This window comes from Pan paniscus, chromosome 7, assembly GCF_029289425.2.
Source record: "Pan paniscus chromosome 7, NHGRI_mPanPan1-v2.0_pri, whole genome shotgun sequence".
Classification (NCBI taxonomy): Eukaryota; Metazoa; Chordata; class Mammalia; order Primates; family Hominidae; genus Pan; species Pan paniscus.
In genome coordinates this window covers 118,838,069-118,865,837 of record NC_073256.2, presented here as the reverse complement: position 1 = coordinate 118,865,837, position 27,769 = coordinate 118,838,069, and the positions used below count along the sequence as shown (strand labels likewise).

The 27,769-nt window shown below is 42.1% G+C and overlaps 1 protein-coding gene across 2 annotated transcripts in view; it reads right to left on the bottom strand.

The window, feature by feature from the left end:
* The window catches only part of GRHL2 (grainyhead like transcription factor 2), a 184,497-nt gene extending 157,368 nt beyond the window's left edge, over positions 1 to 27,129 (bottom strand). The window contains exon 1 of one of the 2 annotated variants that reach the window (XM_055116805.3): positions 25,664 to 27,129. In XM_055116805.3, the coding sequence (XP_054972780.1) occupies positions 25,664 to 25,683 (20 nt within the window). In that variant the 5' untranslated portion in view covers positions 25,684 to 27,129. The remainder of the gene's footprint in view (positions 1 to 25,663) is intronic. The other variant, XM_008975192.6, reaches the window with a different exon arrangement.
* Between the last annotated feature and the right edge of the window lie 640 nt (positions 27,130 to 27,769).

Below are 27,769 nucleotides of genomic sequence, written 5' to 3'. Positions count from 1 at the left end.
ATGGCTGCCCATCCCTATACTAGGGATTTTATTTATTTTTTCCTTTCTTTGAGACAGGGTCTCACTCTGCTGCCCAGGCCAGAGTGCAGTGGCACAATCACAGCTCACTGCAGCCTCGATCTCCAGGCCTCAAGTGATTCTCCTACCTCAGCCTCCCAAGTAGCTGGGATTACAGGCGCATGCACCATCACGCCCGGCTAATTTTTTGCATTTTTTGTAGAATCGGGTTTTTGCCACGTTGACCAGGCTGGATTAATGATTTTCTAATAGGGAAAATCACAAGGAGGTGGAGGATATGATTATTAGAGGCAGGGAAGTATGTGATATGGGGGAAGATTCACAGAAGAGTTTAGGGAAAGGCTGCTACACTGTGGACCAAGTCTCAGATCAGAAGGGTGAGCTGTGTTACAGTAGGGAAGAGTGTGTGGAGCCTGAAAGCTCTAGAACTTCTAGAACCCTGCAGTTACATGGGCTCTCCTGCTGGCCATGTGATGTAGTGGGAATAAGCGAGGTGCTGGTGAGCCCGAGTTGCCTGTCTCTTCTATCTGGTGTCACTGCTGCACGAAAATGTGGAGTTCTCTCTCCCAGGTTCACTCATATCAACCAGGTACTAGCCAAGCAATCCTGTTAGAAAGTCAGGTAGGGTTGCAAGAAGCATAAAGCCTTAAATCTTTCTAGGAACTATAGCTGCTTAATTACAACATTTGTGATGCTTGCATCAAATGACTGCAAACGGACATGAAAGTCTGAAGAAAAAACAAAGGTCAGTGTTGTACTTTTTATATTGTCTGATGCTCTATGAAAGCCTCATCTTGTCTACATTGTCTCTGAGGAAAGTGAGAATTTTTTTAACTACACAGACTCCCCAACAACTGTTGGAATATTGCCCAAGGAAAGTGTCTTGCAGAGCTGAATCAAATACAAAATGCAGCCTGATTTTGTTAGCAGAAAGAGTCCACTAGACTGACAGTACAGCCCTTTGCGCTGGTGGCCATTAGTGGCTTGCTTAATGTTATTGTGGCAGCTGCCTGGACACTTTCCCTGCACTCTTTGTTGTCCCGGGGGTACTGGTCCATCCAGAGGAGTTAGGCTGAGTGGAAGGAGGCGTCCATGAATCATCCCCAGCAGAGAATAGGAACTTAGCAAAACTGAAAACAAAATGGGAGATAAATGCAGTAAGACCCTTTGAAGGAAGGAAAACTGGGAAGGGGGCAGGGAGAAGACTGCTGAAAGCCCCGGATGAAGTTTCATAAGAGTTTTCCACTGTGAGTTACTGACATGGCTCCAGTATCCCCAGCTTCCCTTTACTTTTAGCCCTAGTGACTAGGAGATGTGAGGGTGGAAAGGGGAGATGTGAAGAGCCAAAGCGACAGTCCTCAATCAAAGCAGAGGCCCCAGGACTCCATGATCAAGCAGAGGACGGACCTAAAACCCAAAGGCATCCCACCACAGGAACAGGATGATGCTGTCCTGCAGATATGGAGTGAACTTGATCCAGAACATTTAACCAAGGTATGTGAGTTTTCCACCCTGCCACACCTTCAAATGCCCAGGCTTTTCACTGGCCTTAAAAGTCCATGCAAGCAGGTTTCAGATGGTGGCAATAAGTGAAGAAACAATTGATTCATGCAAGTGGGTTGTGGCAGAGCCAAACCTTTATCTTCATGGTTGGAAGTGAATAGATAATACGTAAAATGATAGATCAAGAAATAGCAGTATTTATTTCTGAGACATATGGAGGTAAACAAGAAGTAATAGGTCCGGGTGCGGTGGCTCATGCCTGTAATCCCAGCACTTTGGGAGGCCAAGACAGGAGGATCGCCTGAGCTCATGAGTTTGAGACCAGCCAGAGCAACATAGTAAGACTCAGTCTTTACAAATTAGCTGGGCATGGTGGCATGTGCCTGTAGTCCCAGCTACTTGGGAAGCTGAGGTGGGAGTGTCCCTTGAGCCTGGGAGATCGAGGTTGCAGTAAGCCATAAACACACCATTGCACTCCCTCCAGCCTGGGCCAAAGAGGGAGACCCTGTCTCAAAAAAAAAAAAAAAAAAAAAAAAAAGGAAAAGAGGTAAAAAGAAATCCAGTACAGTTGCTGGAGATCAGAATCAGAGAGAAGAGTAGGGGAAACTGCTATTTTTTACAGATTGTTTTAAGTATGATTTGATATTTTGAACTAAATATACTTCTTTGATAAAAATTAAAATTATATTTTAAGAAAATATTATGTGGGCCATTTGCAACATGTCTGCAGCCCAGAGGCAGTCTGTGGTTGTCAGTTGTCAACCACTAAACCACCAGGTTTCTGGAGGGAGGCAGTAGGCAAATGGGCACCGGACCTCCTGAGAAGCAGGAGATCAAAACCCCATTTGGTCCCTTTTCAGGAAACAGGCAGTGAAGCATGAGGTTACATTCATAGACCACAGAGTCAGACCACAGGGTTCAAGTTCCATCTCTGCTGCCTGTCAGCCCTGTGACCTCTGACAAGCTACTGAGCCAACCTGCGCTCCCATTTTCTCATAAACCCTCACAGATGTGATTCGAGAATTGAGTTATCCATGGACAGTGCTTAGAGGGGCGCCTGTGACACACTACATACAGTAACTATGAAAGAGCTTGATATTAACATTATTGTAAAGTGCAATATTTTAAGCCGTCTTTGGTAGAGTACAGTGGCCCCAACACCAGTCAGCTGGCAAAAGACAGGAGGAGTTTGTAATGGGAAACTCGCTAGAGAGGAAGGGAAGAGGAAGGTCAAGCTGACCTCTTAGGTGCAATCCCCAGGCTTTCCTGGACACCCTATCTCCTTGATCCTGGAAATCACCCCCAATCCAACCTCTGCACTGTGGGCATGCCTCACGGGAGAAAGGCTTCCATGTGAAAACACTTAAGATGCCTCTCATTGAAACATGAAAATGCAGTGCCCAGCATGCAACACGTCTTGGTTTTCAACAGACTCTGAAGGGTGGAAAGAGCAGAAATGGCAGGAAAGACATAGGCTTCCTGGTCCCATTTTACATTTTCTTTTTCCTCAGTATATTGTAACAAGGACAGAATCCATGACTTAAGTAAACCTCTAGTTCCTGAACTTGTCAACAATGAGACAGGACTCTGGGAAGAAAGACATTCTCAGGCTGGGAGAGGGGAAGAGGATGTTGAACTGCTGAATGTAAGCGTCATAAGACATTTTTTAAATTTGTAAGAAAAGCTGATGAAGTAGGAAAAGTGATGGCCACACCCCAACCTCATATATAATATTAATGTCTGTGTGTGTGTGTGTGTGTGTGTGCAGAGAGACAGAGAGAGAGAAAGAGAGAGGGAGTTGAGTCTATTCTCTCTTTCCTACTGCAAGACCTCATTGCAGTGATCCCTATAAGGAGGGAGGGAGGGAGGGAGGGAGGGAGGGAGGGAGGGAGGGAGGGAGGGAGGGAGGAACGAGGGAAGGAAGGAAGGAAGGAAAATGAAGGGGGGAAGGAAGGGAGGAAGCAGGAAAGGAAGGAAAGAAGAAAAGGAAGGGAAAGAAAGGGAAAGAAAGGAAAGGAAAGGGAGCAGAAAAAAGGAGAGGAAGAAAGAACAAGGAGGAAGAGAAGAAAGGGGGAAGGACAGAGAGTAGAGGAAGGAGAAGAGGAGGAGAGAGAAGTGAGCATGGAAGTGGAACTTAAAGGTTGAGACTTTCTCCCTCAAACAGAGAGCCCCATCCTAACATTCGTCTGCCTAAACATCTCTAGAAATAAGTCACTACCTGAAAAAGCTCTTCATTCCACTGGCAGAAAGCTCGAGTTGTTAGGAAACTTTCACTTTGTGGCAGCCACTAGCAGGCACCTTGCAGCACTCCAGCTGCCGGGAGAGCAGCTGCCCATGGGCCCGGCTGCAGCCAGGCCTCCCACAGGCTGCTCCCAGCCAGAGGTTGTACTGACCCAGATTCCATGGCAGATGCAGGACTCCTCTGATGGCACAAAATAAAGGACTCCTAGGGCTTTGAGGAAGCTTTCTTAGACTGCTGGGTCTCTCCAGCCCTTGGGCTGGGCTTGCCTCAGAGTCTGGGGGCTCTCCTTCCCTTGCTTAGCTCCCCCACTCCATTCCCTCACAGGTGCATTCCCTTAGTAAGATCCTCGCATGTTTAACCTCATCATGGTGTCTGCTTCTTGGAGCATCTGGACTAACACATACATAAACTGAGACAAAGTCTCTTTGTTTTCACTTATTGGTCCCAGTTCTATCCACAGGAATCACTGTATAAGTCTAATGTACTGTGGCTCCAGTTTTTCTAGCCAAGTATTCATAAAAGCACTGAACTGTCCTGTGTGTGTGCACATATGGGTATGAGCATGTAAATGTATGTGTATGTGTGTAAGAGTGGGGCTGGGGTGAAGAGAATGGCAGGAGAGGTAAAATCTGATGAAGAAAGGGTGAGAAGACAGACCCAGTGAGATAAGGGAGACCTGAAGCTGATGACTTCCTGTAAAACATAAATGCTGAAACTTCGCCTTAGTGTGAAAGCCTCAGCAGATACACAAAGGGAGCATAGAAGACATTGAAAGGTTAGTCAAGGACTTTCATGGGCCCAGCAACCTTCAAGGAATAGATAATTCCAACATTGTTTGAATTGTTGCAGCGCATAATAAAGCATGGAAAGTTTCCCAGCTCATTAAAATCAGCTGGTATAACACAGATATCAAAATGCACAATGGCCAGGCGCGATAGCTCACGTGTGTAATCCCAGCACTTTGGGAGGCCAAGGTGGGAAGATCACCTGAGGTCAGGAGTTCGAGACCAGCCTGGCCAACATGGTGAAACCCCTGTCTTTACTAAAAATACAAAAATTAGCCAGGTGTGGTGGCGGGCGCCTGTAATCCCAGCTACTAGGGAGGCTGAGACAGGAGAATCATTTGAACCCAGGAGGTGGAGGTTGCAGTGAGCTGAGATCGAGCCAGTGCACTCCAGCCTAGGCAACAAGAGCAAAACTCCATCTCCAAAAAAAAAAGCACAACAATAGCCTGCACCCACATACACAGAGACACATACACACACCCAGGAAGGAGGAGACCCGTGTCAGTTACAATAACAGCAATGAGAACAAACATTTACTGAGTGTTTACCATGTCTCACAGACTGTTCTAAGGGTTATATACCTCACCATAATGCTGGGAGGCAAGATCTCTCACTATTATTCCCTTTTTATAGATGAGAAACTGAGAGAAATTAAGTAATTTACCCAAGGCCACAACCCCAGTAAGTAATGGGATTGTGATGAATACAGACATAAAATCCTCAGAAAAATATTGATGAACTGAACCTATTATTTAAACAACTACTACAACAACAACATGACCCTGTAAGGCTTATCCCAGGAATGCAAAACTACTCAAAAAAAATTAGGAAATTTATTGATTGATATCACTATATTAAGAAAACAAGGGAAAAAAACCAATATAAAAATTATTAACAGCTGCAATAAACTGAATGTTTGTACACCCCTAAAATTCATATGTTGAAATACTATCCCTAATGTGATGGCATTTAGAGGTGGAGAGGCCAGGAAACTAGCCAGCTAAGAAGAGGGACTTCACCAGAGCCCCTCCGTGCTGGCACCCGGATCTCAGACCTTTAGCCTATGAAACGGTGAGACATCAGTTTCTGTTGTTTATAAGCCACCCAGTACTTTGCTACAGCAGTCTGATTGCACTAAGACAATAGCCAAGAAACCAACGGCACCATTATGCTCAACAGTGAAATACTGAAAGCATCCTCTGCCAATCCTGACCAGCATAATAAAAGAGAAAGATTTAAGAAATCAAAACACAGCCTGGCCAACATGGTGAAACCCCGTCTCTACTAAAAATACAAAAATTAGTCAGGCATCGTGGTGCACACCTGTAATCCCAGCTACTCGGGTGGCTGAGGCCGGAGAATTGCTTGAACCCGGGAGGCGGAGGTTGCAGTGAGCTGAGATCGTGCCACCGCACTCGGGCCTGGGTGACAGAGTGACTGGGGTCTCAAAATGTAAATAAAATAAAACATATTTAATAAGCAAAGATACCTCTTAAAATAGTACCAAAAAGATAACATATTTTTGGATAAACTTTTGAAAGTAAATATAATAAAAGTGCAAGTTCTAATGAAGAGAATGTTTTAATGATACTGAGGAACATCAAAGATGATTTAAATAAATAGAGCAAAACGTATTTGTTTTTATAGGAATGCATGATGTGAATAAGATATCAACTCTATACTAAAGTTATTCATAAAGTTTAATGAATCCCTTCCCTTCTCCTCACTCTCAAATCAGGTTTTCTTAAGAACTACAGAAGCTGATTCCAGTTTGCATTAAAAAAAAAAAGCCAAAATAACCAGAGAGATGTTTTTAAAGTAGACTAATTAGATGGCACAAGATTTCCAGATATTAAAACATTGTATAAACTTAAATAAATAGTTGCTTCATAGGCATAAATAGATCAATGTAACACACTGAAGAGTTAAAAAATAGTCTTAAATACACAAAGGAATTTAATCTATAATAAAGGCTGGATTTCAGACAAGTGAGGGAAATATTATGTATTGCTTAATAAATGGCATTGGCACAATAGTTTGGCCATCTAGAAAAACAATTATGTAAAAACCTCACCTCATTTCTTCATTGAATAAATTCCAGGTGGATCAAAGCTTTTAGTGGAAATGTGAAACCACAAAAGAATAAAATAAATAGAATGATAGAATAAAATTTAGGAGAAATTTGCGTGGGGGAAAAGTTGTCTGTATTTAATTTTAGAGCAGAGAAAGCCTTCTTAAGCAAGGCATAAAACCTAGAAGCCATTTAAAAAAACAAAAAACAAAAAAAAAAAAACAAGATGAGGCCGGGCACAGTGGCTCATGCCTATAATCCCAGTACTTTGGAAGGCCAAGGCAACGGGCAGATCCCCAGGTCAGGAGTTCAAGACCAGCCTGGCCAACATGGCAAAACCCCATCTCTATTAAAAATACAAAAATTAGCCAGGTGTGGTGGCACACACCTGTAGTCCCAGCTACTCGAGAGCCTGAGGCGTCGCTTGAGGAATCACTTGAACCCAGGAGATGGAGGTTGAAAAAGACTGATAAGATGCACTGCTGGGATGGTAGGCAGCAATAAGCATATTTGACCATTATTGATTGGATTATAAATTAAAGTAGCATTTTTGGAGAGCAATCTATCAAAGGCTTCAATATGCTTAGCCTTTGCCCCAAAGGTTCCGCTTCTATGAATTTGTCCTTTAGTCACTTGTATATTCTTTCTGTGAAATATCATGCAACCCAAAAAATGAAGTGACTGTATTATTGATATGGAACTACCAAAATCATAAAACAACATGTATAAAATTATTTTTGTAAATAATAAGACAAGTGAAAAAAAAAAATTTTTTTTTTGAGACGGAGTCTTGCTCTGTTGCCCAGGCCGGAGTGCAGTGGCACGATCTCCACTCACTGCAACCTCCACCTCCCAGGTTCAAGCGATTCTCTTGCCTCAGCCTCCTGAGTGGCTGGGATGACAGGCATGCACCACCATGCCTGGCTAATTTTTTTGTATTTTTAGTAGAGACAGGGTTTCGCCATGTTGGCCAGGCAGGCTGGCCTCAAACTCCTGGCCTCAAGTAATCCACCCGCCTCAGCCTCCCAAAGTACTGGGATTACAGGTGTGAGCCACCACGCCCGGCCGACAAGTGAAAAATTTTAAAACTCACAAATGCATGCGCATTTATATGTGGTACAATGCCTAGAAAAACATCTGGAAGAATATACACAAAAATTGTTAAAGTTCTATTGAAAGTGGTAGGAGAGAAATATAAAAGGCAAGTTTATCTTTTTTCTCACTAAATTGATAGTTATTGTGTAATAACATATATTTTTTAATATTTGTAAATTTTAAGCTAGGAAATTCTACTTGTAGAAATTTATTCTAGGAAATGATCTAAAAATCTTTTTTGTTCGCTCACTGGCCCTTAATTCAGGAATATAAAAATCTTGAAAGATTTTATGCCTAAGGATTTTTATAGAATTATGACTTTATAATAGTGAAAACTCTAGCAACAACCTACATGTAACCTAAATGTAAGTCAATGATGATAAATCCACTGTATATAATGCTCTGCTGACATTAAAATATTTACTGAAAAAGTCGTAAAACTCATGGACAAATACTTATAGAGTTAGTTTGCAAAAAGTTAAAAATATGGCTAGTTGCAGTGGCTCATGCCTGTAATCCCACCACTTTGGGCGGCAGAGGTGGGCTGATCACTCGAGCCCAGGAGTTCGAGACCAGCCTGGGCAACATGGTGAAACACCATCTCTACAAAAAATACAAAATTCAGCTGGGCATGGTGGTGTGAGCCTGTAGTTCCAGCTACAGCTACTCAAGAGGTTGAGGTGGGAAGATCATCTGGGCCTGGGAGGTCAAGGCTGCAGTGAGCCAAAATCACACCACTGCACTCTGCTCTAGGCAACAGAGTAAGACCCTGTCTCAAAATAAATAAATAAATAAATAAAAATATGCAATACAACCAATTACTTAAAGATTACCCTTCATTTACATAAGTGCTTTATAGGTTTTATGGAGGAGAACCATTATTTGTTGCTTGCAAGTGGTTGACTTCCTAATCAAGCAATTCTTATATTTACAGCTTCAAGAACATTTTGTAAAAAAAGTAGAAGATATAGCTTGGATCACATGAAATCCTAGATAATCTAAGAATGTATTTAAAGTAGTGAGTTTAACCTTCTACTAGAATTAAGTATGTTTTCCCCTTAATCAGTAGCCAAACTAATTAAGCTGAATTTTTCTGTTCATGCCCTCTCTGCAAGATTTGTAGAGGAAAAAAATATATATATCTAAAAGGCTAACCATAAGAGGAAAATTGAAGAAAATAGCCTCAATAATTCACAGACCAGATAATGAGCTCCTGATTAAAGCAGCTGGCTCTAATGCCATCAACACTTTTAAGACAAATTCTTAATTGCCCTACATGTTTTAATGTTGTATCTCAGTTTAGAAAAGTACCAAATTACTTCCATAAATTGCCATTTTCCACAGATGTTATGTTTAACATTATAAGCAACGTGCATGTGACAGATGTTTTAACCCGCAGCTCTAGGAAAGGTTTTTAATATGAAGTTTAATTGCAGAGCCCTGGAGCCTTATCTTTGAAAAGTGACTTCATTTTAAATAGCCCTACTATTTAGATAAACAACCAAAGTGTTTCTTAACCACTAATAGGCCAAAACACACACACACACACAAAAGAAGAAAGAAAGAAAGAAAGAAAGAAAGAAAGAAAGAAAGAAAGAAAGAAAGAAAGAAAGAAAGAAAGAAAGGAAAACAAACAAACAGGGAAGGGATGAAAGCCTGACCAAGCCTGAGAAATGAAAAACAGTGGCAGACCTTTGAAATCGAAATAAAAGTACAAAATTTGAAGACTCACACTGTCTTGCCTCATTCTGGACCTGCTTCCACATTTCCCACAACTAATTATCTGAATAATGGAAGGTAAATGTGCAATTGCTTTTTCCCCCTAAATTATGTTTTTTCTAATTACAATCTTAAACCTTGACCTAACTGTCTCATCTTTGGGGTCTCTGCATTTAGCTTGATGCCCAGCTTTGTGTCTGGCTATAGGCACTCAATAAATCATATAGTCAAATAGACTTATGTGGTGGCCACTCATTTGTTGTCGTTTGGATGTATTCATCCTGAACTCATCCCGAACTCACCCTTGACTAGGTACCTTGAATTTGTGGGCATTGATCAGGGGACTTTAAATGCTGATCTGAGTCACTGCTTTCACTGGCAAAGGAATGAGGGCTGTGAATTGGGGATTATTCTCAGACCCAATGACGTACTGAGAGAAGAGATCATGGCTCCACACTCTGCTAACAAACTCTTTTTTACTGACTGTAAATGCTCTACAGCTTAACTCTGTACAAAACCCTAAGCACTTTCAAGATCTCAAAATACTCTCTATATATTTAAAGCAAACAAAGATAAAGCTCTCCCGTGATGAAAAAAAAAAAAAAAAACCCTGAGTAAATGGAAAGAAATGCAATTCAGAACAAGTACCATTTTTAATCTACCAAATTGGCAAAGACTAAAGAGAGGATTATAATATGCATTGTTAGAGATGGAATGTGGAATTCTACTCTCAGATACACCATTGGTAGGAGTGTTAATTAGGAGAAAACATATGGATGGCAATTTGGAAATATGAACCAAATGTCTTCAAAAAGTGCGTACCTTTTTATTAGGAATTTCTATTCATTGGAATGTATTTCAAAGAAATAACTAAGAAGTGTGCAAAATTTAGTGATAAGGATAATCATTCAAGGCCAAGCACGGTGGCTCACGCCTGTAATCCAAGCACTTTGGGAGCCCAAGGCGGGTGGATCTCTTGAGACCAGGAGTTCGAGACCAGCCTGGCCAACATAGCAAAACCCCAATATTCCTGCTGAAAATACAAAAATTAGCTGGGCATGGTGGCACACATCTGTAATCTCAGCTATTCGAGAGGCTAAGGCACGAAAATTGCTTGAACCCGGGAGACGGAGGTTGCAGTGAGCTGAGACTGCACCACTGCACTCCAGCCTGAGTGACAGAGTAAGACTCTTGTCTTAAAAAAAAAAAAAAAGGGATAATCATTCAAGTATTGACCTTAGTAGTAAAAAACAGGGAAAAATCTAAATATACAACACAGGAGAAATGGTTAATTTGGATATTTTTACCCAGTGTAAAACTATTGGGCCATTAAAAATATTTATTGTCGTGGAAAGCTATCTGTAATAAGTATCAATTTAAAAAATGTTACTAAACAGTATATAAATCACTATCTTTTCATACATAGTGTAATTGTATATACATGCACAGAAAAGGGAGTAAAGATATAGATTTCAAATTGTTAACAGTATTAACATCTCTGAGTGGTAGAAAAGTGTTATTTTCTGATACTTTTACATTTAAGTATAAATTAACTACCTCTTATAGAATCTTTTAAATAACACTAAAAAAAGGCTAAAATGAAAGAAAAAAATGTAATGAGTAAAATCCATAATCTCAAGCTTTCCATATGTGAAAGGAATGAAAGTACTCACACATGCATAAGACCAACATATTTGACATTTAAAAATTTAAACCTCTGAACATTTTTTAAATCTTGAAATTAAAGTAACAAGTTGAAATGATAGCCAGGATTTTAACAAAAGGGTTAATAGTTTTAGGTGCAAAAAGAGCTCTCACAAGTCAATGATAAAAATATGAGTATCTCAATTTATTTTTTAATAAATGAAAAATAAGAACAGGCCTCTGTTAGCCCATAGGGTGCAACTGTACACATGTTGCAAGGTACAACTTTGGGTAGACGCCAGAGGGGAGCACAGCTGGATCTCAGCCCCAAAGTCCCCCTCAGCCAAGTTCTCTCTCCTCCAGAACATAACACAATCATAGGTAGTAGCCAGGGTAAAAGCAAGAGCTTCACTAAAAAGAAATACAAATTACAAAATAAAAATCTGAGAAAATGTTTAATCTCTTTAACTATCAAATTGCAATTTTTTTTTTTTGCCTTGCAAATAAACAAATTACAATTGTCATTTACTGGTGAGACAACGAGAAAAAGACACCCTCAAACACTGTTGGTAGAACACAAATTGTTAAAATCTTTCTAGGAGTCATTTTCAAATTATGTATCAAGGACCTAAAAATATTTATGTCTCTTGTTCTTATACTTCCAGAAATCTATTCTACGGTAATAACCAGAGATAAAAACCTTTACATATAAACATGATTTATTATACTGAAAAGTCAAAACAACATAAATATTAAAAACAGGAGGTGGTAGATTTCACCTTTAAATGCTATGTAGGAGAATACTTAAGGGATTGGTAAAGTACCAATAGTATAGTATTAAGTGGAAAATGCAGAATGGCATGAATGATGTAAAAAAGAGAATCATAATTTGCACACTCTTTGTAAAACCACATTGATATACTATGCATGCACATAGTAGAAACTGTAAGAAAAGACAAAGTATTAACAGGGTGCTGGAATTATGAGTGATTTTTCTTCTAGATACTTGTTTCTATTTTCCAATTTTTCCCCATAAGCATATATTATTTTCATAACCAGAAAAAGAAACCTCCCAGGAAATGCTTCTTTAAAAAGTAAACACATACAATGCAAAACTGTATCATAAAACAGTTGCAATAAAAGTCAGCCTGGGCAATAGCATTGAAAGCTAGGAGGCAGGTCATTCAGAAATGCTTCACAACAGCAATTTATAAAATAATTCATTAAATATGCAGTACAATAAAAATCTCTGTTATCATAAAAACATTTTCAACTTCTTCCATACTCTAGAACTATTTGCTACAATGACAACATCAAAATCTAGTTAGCCCTGAAAGCTCTAAATAGCATGTTTAATTTTGTTCTTCTTTCCAAGCACACTTGGATACGCTGCAGTGGAAAAACTTGGAGCTTGTAATTCAATGTGTCCTGGGATTTGACCACATGGGTATTTTATTGCTTAGGAAGGATTATGAAGGCTAACAAGCATAACGATACTACTGCTGCACCAATTCAACTTCAGGATGTTAAAAGTGATAAACGACTTGTGTCCCAAAGTTTGTGAACAAAATCGAAATGCAAATTTGTGTTTTTCATGTGGCTGAATATGATACAAAACATACCTTATAGAATGTTTGCTAAAACTAAAGATAAACACAAGATAAAGGGAGACTGTAGTCCTTCCCTCAACCCTCCCACAAGCCCCGTAAGGATAGGTGCCTTTATTTACACTGTTTTTTTTTTTTGTTTTTTTTTTTTTTGAGACAGAGTTTCACTCTTGTTGCCCAGGCTGGAGTACAGTGGTGCAATCTCGGCTCACTGCAACCTCCGCCTCCCAGGTTCAAGCGATTCTCCTGACTCAGCCTCCCGAGTAGCTGGGATTACAGGCATGCACCACCACATCCAGCTAATTTTGTATTGTTAATAGAGATGGGGTTTCTTCATGTTGGTCAGGCTGGTCTCAAACTCCCGACCTCAGGTGATCCACCCGCCTCGGCCTCCCTAAGTGCTGGGATTATAGGCATGAGCCACCATGCCCGGCCCATTTAGACTTTCAACATCCGAAGAAGATCATGATTTTTTGAAAATATTAGATATAGTATTTGAGGTTTGAAGAATTTCTATACAATATGAAGAAAAGGATGGGGGAGGGGAGGGCCAGTTGGGAGTGGGAGAGAAGGGGCGATTGCAAATTCACTTTTGAGCACACGGCCAAAATGTATACCTACTAGTTCCTGTTTCACCACCTCTGTGTTTATTCTGCAGCCGAAGATTGCTTTGGTTTTGCTCACATTTTACAAAAGTTCATTTCCACCTTTTTGTTGTTGTTGTATTTTTAGCCTCCTCTCTTTTTTTTTTTTTTTTTTCCTAATGCAATGTTGGCAACTTCAGTGACTCTGGGAGGCCAGTTTCCCCAGCAAGTTCCCATCAGGTACTTTTTGTTCCCTGCTGTGGATGCTTCTTGGATAGGTTGATAAGCAAAGAAGTTCACGCTGGCGACAACAATTCCATTAAAGACGCCTGCAGTAAATCCTATGATGCAATCTCCTGCAGCTTAACTAACAGACCCAAGCTGGTCTGGCATGATCTATGCACCAGCTTGCAGAAGCAGTCAGATGAGTCACTGTGTGGCCCTCCAGGGAGAAGCAAGTCTATACTCTAAAAAAAAAAAATAAATTTTTATTCTAGAAAATACAAAAAAAAAAACCTGACCTTGCCTACAACTACCTTTTGTTTTTAAAGGAAGTCATATTCCAGGCTCTCCCTGTCCCTTCAAAAAAGCTCAAAACTGGGCCCAACACCAAGTCTCTCCCATGAACATTCAGGCGGGGTCTGAGGTGGTGAGGCCGGCAGGTTTGCCTCGAGAGAGTTTGCTTCAAGTGAAACTCCATAGGCACATGCAGCCCACTGAGTGGAACAAACTGAGTTTCTTTCATTCTTAGTCATTCCTCAGCTTCAAATTATACACATATTGGAAACTTATACACCTACTTTTGCTATTTTGAAAAATCACTGGATTTAATGATTGGACTTAACACATATGCAAATCTAAAAGGACAAGGTTGTGGAGACACAGATAACGAATCTACAGGTCACTGAGGAATAGCACAGAACTGACAGGCAGCATGCCAGCGTGAAGGGCAGCGCGGCATACCTGGGACAGAGAGGAGAGGGCAGGGACTTCTGCAGGGGATCGGGTCAATTCTACCTGCAACAAGCAAGCAGCAAGTAGGCTTTTCCATTTTATTTAGAGAAGTGTGTATTATTCTTAAGTGTCTCCACTTAATAACTATTTTTATATACAATCTTTAATTTTTTTAAATAAATACATACATAAATACATAAATGCATAAATAAAATTTATCCTTAATTACAAAAGCAGTGCAAGCTCACATCAGCACAGTAGGAAAACACAGAGAAACACTTTTTTGTCTGTTAGGACAAAAAAGTACCTTTATTTTATACTTAGGAGAGCAAACCACTGTTAACTTTTTGTGTTTTTTCTGAATTCTTTATTCTTCATCTTTTTATGCCTATAAACATTCTGATATAACACATCATGAACACTTTCTCTTATCATTAAGGATTTTTTCATTAATGTGATGTGTAATGCTTGCATAGTGTGCCATCATCTCACTAAACCATGATTTACTAAACCAACCCTTGATAGCCAGGCTTTTAGGGTTATACTGATTTTTCACTTTTAAAAATCATGTGGTACTTTATATCTTTAGTTATGTCTTTAAGACAAATCCCTGAAACTGGAATTTAGTTATCAATGGGTAGACCCATTTCAACCAGTTTTGCCAAACTGCCTTCCAGAAAGTTTGTGATAAGTTATAATACTCCACAAATATATTTTACCCAAACCCGGTTTTGTTAATTTTAGCCACTTTGACAGAGAGACTTAGAATATCTCTGTTATATCATCTGTATTTTCTTATCACTAATACAGCTTACAGCTAATATTATTTTCTGTCTTTATTAGCCACTTATACAGCTTTTACTAATTGTCTACTCATGCTCTTTGACCACCTTTCTATTGAGGTATTTGTTCTTTTTAAAATTATTTTCCAAAATATGTAAGATACACATATTCTTAAAAGTATACACCAGGACTCCAGAGCAACTTAAAAATCCTAGTTTGCAGAGGAAACATAAATGTCCTGTGACCTAATCAAAATTCCCTCCAACATGAGAACCTTTCAGGGGCAATTGCCTTCAGAAAAAGTCGACTTCAGAGACTTTTAAATTCTATAACACAGTAGGATACCAGAGGAGATTTTATTCCTGACCTAAATAAATGATCATTGTGTGCCCTGAAGTGAAATAATATATTACCTTATCCTTGAAGTGAAACTGCAGCTGCTATTCTTATCTTTATATTATTTGAAATCTCTTCTGAACATTTACTAAACTATTCACTTGGCAATATTTTTTGACAGTGGGTGTCTGTGAATTACATTTTATTAAAAGGAGTAATAGGGAAAGGGAGAAGGGGGAGAAAGAAAAAAAAAGAAGGAGAAGGGGAGGGAGAAGAGGAGGAGAAGAAAGAGGATGAGGAAAAGGAAGAGGAGAAAGAATAGAAGGAAGAGGAAGAGGAAGAGGAGGAGGAGGAGGAGGAGGAGGAGGTCATCCCTTTCATCTACTTAAGGTTTTCAGCTTACTAAATTTTAGTCAATGTTCCATTCATTCTGATATTGCCTCACTCTCACTCCATGAGCCTGCCAGAATGAACACTTCCTGGGCTGTCTCTGGGAAGAAGTTCTCAGCGTCCCTGCCAGCCCATTTTATCTGATTTTCTTGTACCACTTTTCTACCATCCCAGCAAGGCTGTGCAGGAGTCCACTAGTTAAACCATTGATTTCACTGCCTTGCTGCCCTTCTGAATTCCATGTGATCCTCTGAATTCCTCCTGCCTTCCAAAAGTCTGTTTGTCATCTGAATCAGACCACCGTTGATTTTGGTGAAGGAGGTGAGGGGGCTTGGGAGCAGAAGCAGGTCCCACTGTGCCTGTAACCTCCTGTCTTGCTAATGTTCATGGCCCCTGCTGTGAGCCGCCACCAGCCCAGACCCCTCTGGAGGGAGAAAATGAGACACAGAATATAGGAGCAGGTAATTATTCACGGAGATCATTTAGTTCAACTCCATTTTACAGATGAAAAATAATGAAAGAAGAATCTTCTGATCTTATGTTAATTATCTTATTGGCAATGCAGGAAAGAGGCAAAAGCTACCTTTGTTCCTTGTTTCTTTGAAAAGTTAGATCCAAGAAGTACAGAAGGCAGTTATTTTATGGGACTCACTGAACTGAGAACCAAAAACAATGATTTGGGGTGAGTGTGGGAAGAAAAGTCAATTTTAACTCCCCAGTAATGGTATCAGAATCTTAACCAGGTATTTCACAGACTCATGTTCATGGTTTAAGAAGTAAACATGCAGTGCTTATCTTGCTCTCAATCTTTCTTAAAAAAAAAAAGCATGTTTTTTCAAACTAATCAAAACTCCAAATTTTCAATTTATACTTAGAATCCCAAAATGAAACACAGAAGAAAAAATGTAAGATTTCTTCTTACATTTCTTCTCAATCCAGGCTTTTAGATCAAAATCCTATACTTGCTCACTCACATGCCCTATGATGCATTTGGATGATCCCTAAGGCTCTTTCTAGCTCTAGGATTCTAGATTGCAAATTAAAACCAAAACCAATTATCTAGGAGGCCAAACAGCCACATGCTGTCGCACCCTAGGCCCCGGCAGCAGCCCCTGCTGGCCGCTCACACTCCACTGAGAAAACACTGGCAACTTAACAGTAGTTAAGCAGTTTCTTCCTGCTCCTTCCTGTCCTTTCCTTTCTCCACTCCTCTCTCCTTCACTTCAGCCTTTCCTTGTCTCCTAAAACCCTGATCTAAATTCATGGGCCTTAAAAAAGAAGGGACTCTGGCTCTCAGGGTTAGTTATATTTGTATATTCAGAGTTCAGATGAAAGGCTGGCGCCAAAATAAAGAGAAGCCACAAGCAATTCTTGCTTTCCGTTTCTGTTCCGGAGGGTATCTGCATTCACACTTGTAAAGGAAGCATTTCCTTGGGAGTGAAAGTGAAGTGCTCCCCACAAAGTTCATTGCCATGTTCATTACAAAGTAAAATAAGGTACTTCATCTACCACAGGCATTGATTGCTTTCCACTGAATGCCCATTCAAATGCATGAACAACCTCCAGAACCCTGACTTATTTTCAAAATATACATTGAAGTCTCCTGAAATGCACCAGCTTTTCTAGCACTTCCTATAAGAATTCTTAAAATGTGTTATTTGATTAGTATTGTATGTGGCAAATCAAAAGGTGCTCTTTTTACAAATAATATTACTACTGCTCACCAAAACTCATGAAGCTGAAACACTTCTCTTTTCCCAGTATAATTGGGGATGGGAGGTAGAGATCCCCAAAGGAATGCTTTCTTATTTCTATCCCACTTAACCCATTATAATCCAGTACTTTTTTTTTTTTTTTTTACCATTTACCATTAAGAAACTTACAGCATAAAACACACTTTCGGTCGGGCATGGTGGTTCATGCCTGTAATCCTAGCACTTTGGGAGGCCAAGGTGAATGGATCACCTGAGGTCAGGAGTTCGAGACAAGACTGGCCAAAATAGCAAAACTCTGTCTCTACTAAAAATACCAAAAAATTAGCCGGGCGTAGTGGCGCACACCTATAGTCCCAGCTACTCAGGAGGCTGAGGTAGGAGAACTGCTTGAACCTAGGAGGCGGAGGTTGCAGTGAGCCGAGATCGTGCCATTGTACTCCAGGCTGGGCAACAAGAGCAAAACTCCAACTCAAAAAATATATATATATACACTTTTGTTATTACCTATTATAATACAGTTTACCATTTACCATTATAAGAAACTTACAACATAAAATGTACTCTCCTGGTAATGGAAAAATAAACAAAACTGATCTGAAGAGCCTGAATTAATCCAAAGGAAGAAACTATGCAGGCAGGTAGATGGTAGGGTGAATCTGAAATTTGGAGGCCTAAATTTGAAGACCAGTGAAGCTATCTGAGGGACTCCCAGGTACATGTTGTTGTTACTAAGCAACCCACCAGTCCTCCTGGGCCAAAGCAAAAATTCCTATCCAGCCTGTTGCTGCTCATTAAGGAATTTTCCCTGGACAAGTTTGCCAAACCAATCACTACCCTTTATCAGGTTAGGCCTAGTTTTTTTTGTTGTTGTTTTTTGTTTGTTTGTTTTTATTTTTTGTTTGTTTGGTTGTTTTTTTCTGACAGAGTCTTACTCTGGAGTGAGGCTGGAGTGCAGTGGTGCAATCTTGGTTCACTGCAACCTCCACCTCCTGCGTTCAAGCGATTCTCCTGCCTCAGCCTCCCGAGTAGCTGGGAGTACAGGCACGTGCCACCATGCCTGGCTAATTTTTGTGTTATTACTAAAGACGGGGTTTCACCATATTGGCCAGACTGGTATCGAACTCCTGACCTCGTGATCTGCCTGCCTCGGCTTCCCAAAGTGCTGGGATTACAAGCATGAGCCACCGCGCCTGGCCAGGCCTAGTTTTTATAATTGAACAAGAGTCATTGAAAACCTCTTAAAAAGGAAGAGAGTATCAGTACCCTAGTGAATGCCAGGGATCATGAGTGAGAACTCTAATTAACTTAAGGTAAGGCTTTTCTTATACTAAAAATGACTTTAAATTTTTCCAAGGTTAAACCTAGTTGACATCATCTGCTGCAATGATCTTACCTCTTGGCCCAGGTAACAAGGATGGGCTGCTGATGCTGTAAATACTGAAAGAATGCAGCAAAGTTCACTAACTATAGCAGCACCTAAAATCAGACTCACCATTATCTCTATGCGCAGAAGCTGTGCAGTTCTCACCAAGTTCTCACCAAGTTAATATGGGAGGAAAAAAAAACCAGGAAAGTGACATTAGGGAGACAAACCAAGGAAGGAAAGAAGGGAAGGAGGGAACAAGAAGAAAATGTTTAAATGAGGGAGGAAGTAAGGAAGGGGAAAAATACTATGTAACCATAGTTAATTTTTTAACCAGAAATGTATGTCTATAGTTAGACCAAAGCCATAAAGAGGAACTGAGGCAGTTGCCTGAATTATCTAAAACTTTTTAAAAAGTAAATTTAACAACCTAACATCCAAAAAATCTGATTTGAATTTTCTGTACATTTGAAACAAACACTTCTTCAGGTGATTGGGTACTGTTAATGTTGCTTAAATGCTTCTGTGTATGTTTGATTTATCCAAGTACTTTTTTTTTTTTTTTTTTTTTGAGACAGAGTCTTGCTGTCTCCCAGGCTGGAGTGCAGTGGCACAATCTCAGCTCACTGCAAGCTCCGCCTCCCGGGTTCACGCCATTCTCCCACCTCAGCCTCCCAAGTAGCTGGGACTACAGGTGCCCGCCACCATGCCCGGCTAATTTTTTGTATTTTTAGTAGAGACGGGGTTTCACTGTGTTGGCCAGGATGGTCTCGATCTCCTGACCTCGTGATCCGCCAGCCTCGGCCTCCCAAAGTGCTGGGATTACGGGCATGAGCCACCGCGCCCGGCTTTATCCAGCTACTTTTCTAAATTCTCCTTTTACTTTCCTGAGCCTAGTAGAAATTGCTAGACATAGCTTTTCATTGATTGCTCTAATACTTACTCCTAATCTCCCTTAAGTCAGGTGGCACTGGGATCATTTGAATGGCCTAGACCCTGCAGTCAGTTTAAAACAGACCCTCACTGTAGGCCAACAGAAGATCTAGTACCATCTTATCAGAGTAATACTTCAAGCTACCATGAGCCTTAGAAATGAAACTGCAATCATCATCCTATCAAATCATTTCACCAGAGACCAACATCAAACTAGCGCTCTTTACCTTTGACTTTGCGCTACAAAATAGAATCTGAATTCAATGAAACAACAGTCCTCAAAAAAGTGAACACCAAGCATGGCGGCTCATGCCTGCAATCCCAGCACTTTGGGAGGCTAAGGTGGGTGGATCACTTGAGGTCAGGAGTTTGAGACCAGCCTGGCCAACATGATGAAACCCCATCTCTATTAAAAATACAAAAAATCAGCCGAGCGTGGCGGCACACACCTGTAATCCCAGCTACTGGGGAGGCTGAGGCAGGAGAATCTCTTGAACTTGGGAGGTGGAGGTTGCAGTGAGCCAAGATTGTGCCAGTGCACTCCAGCCTGGGCAACAGAGCAATACTCTGTCTCAAAAATAAATAAATAAATAAAAATATAAATAAATAAAAATTGAACACCAGCTCGCACATGAGTGGGATTCAGCCAGAAATCCTAGCTAGACCTTTGGCAAGCCTGATGGAGGCCCATGTGGGTGACATCACTTCAAATCAGTTCTTTTGCAGCTCTGGAAACATATTCCCCTGCAAAAAGACCCCTTTCTTCCAGAAGCAGCAGTTCAGCAAAACAATGAAAGCAAACAACATCTAGGGCAGGCCTAAGAAGTCTTATATCCATGTTAAAATCATATCTGAGGCTGTTCATCTAAGGGAGCATAAAGTAAAAGTCCACAGATTTCTTTCACTTACACATTGGATATGCACCTGAAAAGGTGCATATAAATTGCATCTATTATGTAAACTAACATTAAGTTTAATTTGAAGCAGTGTTGCCCTATTTAAGGCAATTATAATGCCCGGAACATTGTTTAGATGCAGATTCCCTGTGCTCTCGCCTGGAGAATCTGATTCAACACTGCTGGGTTGGGACCCAGGGTGCCTCAGATGATATTTTATATGTTTTAAACTCAGGTGAGTTTGAGATACAATGATTTTAGAAATTCCTGTGGAGATTCCTGTTTTTAAGCATGTGCATCATCTACAACTTGTTTTTCAGTTAGGTTAACTTTGCCTGTATGTCAGTTTACTTCATTGAAAATGGGAAACTCACTAAAGCACATGCTATGCAGTGTTCCTCCAGACACAGTGGACAAGTCCATGTTTTCTGATGGATATAGTTTATAGAAACTGAACAAGAGCAAGAGGAAGGCAGCAAGGGCAAATTTTACCTTGCACAAGCCTAATGTTAAGGAGTGGAGATGGTAGCTGAAGGTAGTAGGTTACACTACAAGTTTTAGGGAGGTGGGCGTGTCTGAGCAAACACTATCTGTACTTTGTCTCTCTTCTTTAGTTTGAATCCCCAGGGATCCTCCAGAGTGTATGCATTTATTCATCTCTGAATCAAGGAGTGTACAAGATTTAATCCATTGTAGGGAACAGAACTCTGAACCCCTCACCATTAAACTGGTGATACTCAGGGAAAGAAACAAGACTGATGGTTCATCATTTACTCCTTAGGTATTACTATCTCTTGATTACCAAGACCACTTACAAGAATAATTTTGACTGTTTTGAGTATGCAACTGTCCAGATTAATAAGTAGAGAACTGATCATGTTAATTTATTTGATGGTGCCGTTATCTCTGACTCTGATTCACCCACACAGAGCTCCTTTCTGGTCCTAGACCATGCTAACCACACTCTCACCTCAGGGCCCTGGCACTTGCTCTTCCACCTGCCTGTAACACTCTTACCCCAGGTATCTTAGGGCTTGATCCCTCACTTCACTCAGGCCTCCACACAAAGCTCACCTCATTGGAGAAGCTGTCCATGATCACCCTATACAAAAGACCTCCCCATTATTCTCAGTCCCTCCAGCTGGTTTTGCTTTCCTTCACAGCACTTATCATCATCTAATTAAATATATGTTTACTTTTTTGTTGATTTAGTGTCAACAAGCCTGCCCCTTTTCCCCCACCCCCAACACACACACAGTAAGCACCATGCAGGCAGGGACTAGGTTCTATTCACCAGTGAATCTCAATGCCAAGTATATAGTGGCATTCAAGGCATATTCTTTCAAAAAGTGAATGGGTATATGTATTGGTTTGAAAAAGATATGATAAATTCTTGACGTTTCTAACCTTAAAAGAAATTTTGCATAGCCAAATGTAAACAAGCATATGCATTTATAAAACTAAAGACTAGAGAGTTTAATTAAAATGTAGTCATCCCATTACTTGAAAGGTTATCCACATGAGAGACCTATAACTTCAGCCATTTTCTGAATAATAGCAGGACTCCTTAATAAAAAACACACAAAATGACTGAAATTATCATAAGCAAAAACGCGATGAGTAGGGAGAGGCAGTTTATCATGACCTTTATTTATTTTTTTTTTTTTGAGATGGAGTCTCGCACTGTCACCCAGGCTGGAGTGCAGTGGTGCGATCTCAGCTCACTGCAACTTCCGCCTCCCAGGTTCAAGGGATTCTCCTGCCTCAGCCTCCCAAGTAGCTGAGATTACAGGCACCTGCCACCACACCCAGCTAATTTTTTTTATATTTAGTAGAGACAGGGTTTCACTATGTTGATCAGGCTGGTCATGAACTCCTGACCTCGTGATCCACCTGCCTCGGCCTGCCAAAGTGCTGGGATTACAGGTGTGAGCCACCGCGCCTGGCCCCTGTATTGTATTTTTAAAAACATTTTTGTAACTATTGTATTTTTTCTATTAGGCATTGTGTTTATTAGAAGTATGTCTGTCCATGAGTTGCTTTCCACTACAGTGTAAGCCCCCTGAGAACAGGGCTCATCTTATCCATCTTCGCATGCCTCTATTACGCCTATCTGAACGTGTTACAAATAGTAGGTAACCAGAAAATACACTTACCTAATGAAAAACACCTGTGAGTATCAAATCACATAGTACCTACACGTTCTCTGAATATATTTTATACATTTTGGCAGTAAAATAAGAGTTTCTTAATCTAGCATTGCTTCACTTGTACACATGCTTGCTGACAAAGATCTTAAATCTTCATAAAATTTAAGATGGAGGAGTAGAGAATTTTAAAATATGTACAAAGACAAAATGTCCTAAAAATACTTTAATTGGCGATAGCATCAACACTGCAGAACATCAAAAGCAGAACGTTTCAATCTGAAAAGTCCACACCATAAAAAAGACCATGCTACTTCAGTCCAGACTTGTTAACCAGAAATATCTTCCTGTGCAATCCCAAAGATTGCCTAAATCTCAATGGGATTATGAAAGAACATCCAGTGTGTGTTCGTTCATGTTATTTCCAGAAACTACAGGCAGGCCTCGTAAGGTGGATTTTCCATGAGGCTGATGAAGCCTCTCACTTGCTCAGGAAGGAAGCCCCACGCTGTACCCAGGGGCCCGTTTACTTACAGTCCCCACCCCATGTCACACACATAGTTGCATAAGCTTCAGACCCACCCCTGCCGGGGCTCCCTTAGAATACTGATATTAAGAAAACTAGGCTAGAATTCGCAAAAATGATCCAGAAGTCATGTATTGACTTAAAGCATTTTCAACAGCCCAATGAGAGAGAAAAAAACCAGTCGAATTATCTCTTTGCACCATTGTAACGACTACTTTTCCCAGGATACAAAATTTCGTCTTGAAAACCACGACTAGATAAAAGCAACGTTGATTAAATGCAAGCATATGTAATCCCAGATACTTATCACCTGTAAAAACCAGGTGATGCGTGTGGTGAAACCAGATTGCGGGCGCTCAGTACTTATTTCTGATGGTAAACACATTGTTCTTATTGCTGCTAAGTATAACTGGTGAAAATAAAGACCGACCCGTTTTCATTCAGAATTCGAGTTCTGTTGTATCACAAAACTAAGCAAACTAAATGTTAATTGCGCGATTAATTAAACTAGATTTGCAATCATCTTTGACGCGGGCAAGGATCAAAACAAACCCCAAAAACTTGCTGTCGCCTCCGGATTTGGCTACTGAAAATTTCAAACTCGAGTCGTGTTTCCTTGAAGACTAGAGAGATATGGGGAGGAGCTGGGGGTGTTCTCAGACAACCACACACTCTCCTCTTCCTACCCTGCCTCTGACCCTCTCCCGTGTTGGTAACGCTAGTTCTTCCCCTCCGGTATGCTGTACTCGGTTAATTCCTCATCGGTGGCTAACGGATTACAACTATCTGGCAGTTTTTTGCTTCTTAAGTATGACAGCGCATTTTCTTAGGTTCGCCTAACCTGCCAGCGGCTTTATGTTGAGGCTAGTCCTTCCCCTCCACCCCTGAACAGGTCCGCAGGGCCTTCCCACTCCTCCCTCGTGGTCCCTCAACTTGGGATGGGTCCCCGCCACTTCTCCATGACAGGCCCAGCGGCCCGCGGCCTTGGGGCACCGGCCCTCTCCGGCGAGACACCTTCAGGAAGGTCCCCTCGGGGTGGCCGCAACACCACGGCAAAGTTACCGGTGAAAGCAAAAGGGCGGCCCCGCGCACTTCCAATAGGACGCAGCCAGTTCCCAGGCCCGGACGCGCCCGAGAGGAGGGGGAAGGGAGTGTCCCCGCCGAATCCCGAGAAAGGCCGCGGGACCCACCTCCGGCTCCCTCCCGCGCCCGCCCAGGCCCCACCTCCCCCGGCTCGCACAAAGCCTTCCGAGGGCGGGGGCCGGCCCGCGGGGAGGCCGTCAGGACGCGGCCGGACCGGGCCCAGTGACTCGCGGGCGGCTCCGGCCGCGCAGGCTGTGGCTCCCCGGCGCGTCTGGAGTGCCTGTCCAGGACGGGAAGGACGCGAGCCCAGCGTTCCCGCCGCCCCGAGCCCTCGGCCTTGACGGCGAGAGCACCCCGAGAAGGCTCGGCGCGCCCCACGCAGTCCCGCCTGCCGCGTCCGAGGTGGCGGCCAACTGCGTGGAGGGCCGCGAGCTCGAGGGGCGTGCAGACGCCGTCGGGGCGCGGGTGAATCGCTCAGTGGCAGGCGCCCCTTCGCGCCCCGCCGAGGCCCTAACTCGAGGCCTCACATGAGTTCCCCCAGTTCGCGAACCGTCCTTTCCCCCCGGGCACCTGAGGAAGGTGGCCAAACAATGCGGGGGCGGACCCGGGGGAGGGAGGCGGGGGAGGGGGGGAGGAAGGCGGGATGTCGAGGGAGTGGGGGACGGCGCCGGCCGCCCCCGCGCCCCCCGGCCTCCCAGCGCCTAGCCTCCCATCGGGGCCACACGCGGGCGCGCACTCACGCCCACCCTCCTGCCCGGTGCGAGAAGATGGCCGTTTCTGCCTCATATAAAAGCTCTTTGTTGCGGTCACACAAAAGCGGCCAAGCCCCACTTTTCCAGTAGGCCCTTTGGACAAATCGAAGGAACTCAGCTGAACTTCCAAATGGCCCTAAACGCCAGATCGGTGGGAGCAGCTAAAACAGAGAAGGAAGAGCAGGCCTCCCGCGCCCATCTACCAAAACCTCTGGCAATATCCAAGTATTCATCCAGGAGCGGGAGCTGAGACCATTCCTAAGGGAGGAAGGAAAAGGAAAACCCACTTTTACTATCAAGGCCCAAAGGGGATATTAAACATTCACATTGTTGTAGGGTTTCTCCCCTTAATCAGGGTAGAAACATAATGCGGAAAAGTCTGGATCCACCAAAAAGAAAAAGAAAAAAGAAAGAAAAATACCAACAATAGCAACTTAAAAACAAAAACATAACAAACCAGTTGCCATCAGCCCAAAGTGGTAGTAGTAGCAGCAGCCGGCGCGTGTGATCCACTTACTTGTCCGACTCTTGTGACATGTTTGATCCAATGAACTTGCTCCCCTTTTCCTGGAGCCTCAGCCTCTGGTGAAACTGGACTTTCAAGTCTGTGCAGGTGAAGGTGTGTGAGAGCGCCCGAGATGGCAGAACAAGAGCTACAGGTAATTCTGCTTTTCCGTCCCCCCTCACCACTCTCGCTCGCTCGCCCGCTCGCGCCCTCACCTAGCCGGAAAGGTGGGATAAGGGGGGGCCCCTCACATGGGGCCCGAGCTCGGAGGCGGCCGGGCGGCGCGGAGTCCTCCTGGATCGTGGCAATGGGCAGACACAGAGCAGAAAGTGGCGGACTTGGGCGGCCACAGGTAACTTTCTCGCAAGGAGCTGAATTCTTTCACTAAAGGGTACAAGCCCGAGGGACGAGCTGCGCGATGATTGGCTGGGGAGCTCCCTCAGGTGAGCTGCCATTGGCAGAGGCGCGCTCAGGTAAGGCCCTTCTCCAAGTGCAGGTAACTCACTCCGAAGTTTACCTGAGTGGAGCGGCGGCATGCTTGCAGCTCGGCGGCAGCCCGTGAGAGCTGAGGGTCAGTTCTTCGAGTAGATCTCAAGCTGCGTTTTCCTCCTTCTCCAAAGCAGGGATGGGAAGGTGGAGGCTACTGGTTGAAGAGAAGAAAGGGGTTAGGGGAATGCAACACCTGCAAACACTAGGGATTGTGGGTCGAGCGGAAGAGCTAATGAGAGCCAAGCTCAGGTATCCCAAGTCAACCAGAATCAAATGCGCAGTACGCCACAAGGCATTTAATGCCCACAGTAACAGGGCTGTTTGACAGTGGCAGAAGAGGACGCGACTAAAGTTACTTTGTGCTGAGAGGGGGAAAGAAGCACAAAGTTTGGTCTGTTGCGTAATTGAATTTTTAACACTCTTATCCACAACAAACACTTTTTCGTGTCCTGCTGTGTAAAAGACATCAGATATATTACAGATTTTCAAACAGGTGAGCATCCTTTTACGAGCTGGGCAGGTGGGGAGTGGCGTGGTTTTGATGGAGTGAGGAGATTTGGTTGAATGAACGCTAAGATGGCCAGACGCACCTCTTCGATCTCAACTCTGCAGCCTGGGATTCCAGAGCTGCAAACAACCCCTGAATTCGTTCTGTAAACCTGTTGTCATTTGACGTTTCCAGGCAGGCATCAACATTTACATTGTAATTCAATAGACGCTACTACTACAAAGGAGCTTTATTCTTCCAGCTTAATATGGTTGCTACGGAAACACTGCAGGATGAAACTGACTTTTTTTGTGGTAATGTTTCTCCTGGTTGGGAACAACGCAAATTAGCAAAGGTGTAATTTATAACCGCTGCTACCAAAGAGTGAAGTATTTGTGGAAGTTCTGACTGGAATCTAGCTCGTACATATGGATTGTGGAAATAAAGGAGGACGTGGAAAGCTTGCCATATTTTATTTCAAGTTAATACTAAAGCTGCCAGACTTAATACAACTTTCTTTTAATCTTTATGGATCACATATTTTCTGAAAATTACATGATAAAACAAGGTTTGGTTTGTTCCATGTGTCCATTTTCAACAATAAATTTCAAAATTGTATTTTTAAAAAACAATATAAACACACACTTTAAAAATATATATATTTTATTTTAAGACAATGCAGGTACTATTTTAATATAATATTTTAAGATAATGCAATACCTATCATGTTCCTCTCCTTTTTAGAAGCAGCCATATTCTACTTTTATCTGTCTCTTCTGTCATTTACCTCCCTATTTCTAAATAATTTATACTGCCATCTCTTGATTTGCCAATAGATGTTGTGCTCTGACTACCTGTTGCTTCAGATTAGAATTTAGCTCTTTCATGCCAAGCAACTTCTCCTTCCAACACAGCACTTTCACAGTTTAGGAGCTAAGTAAGTGACTATGCCAATAGCAATGACAACACAGCCAATAGTGTACTATTCTTGTTTTCTTCCTTATAAAACCTTGTATCTATTTACTTAGTTTGTTATGCCCCATCCTGATATTTTTCTACAACTGATCTATCAAATGACTATCATGTTTATTTTCCAAATGATCAAACAATCAATTCCAATTTTGTCCTGAAAACAATTCCTC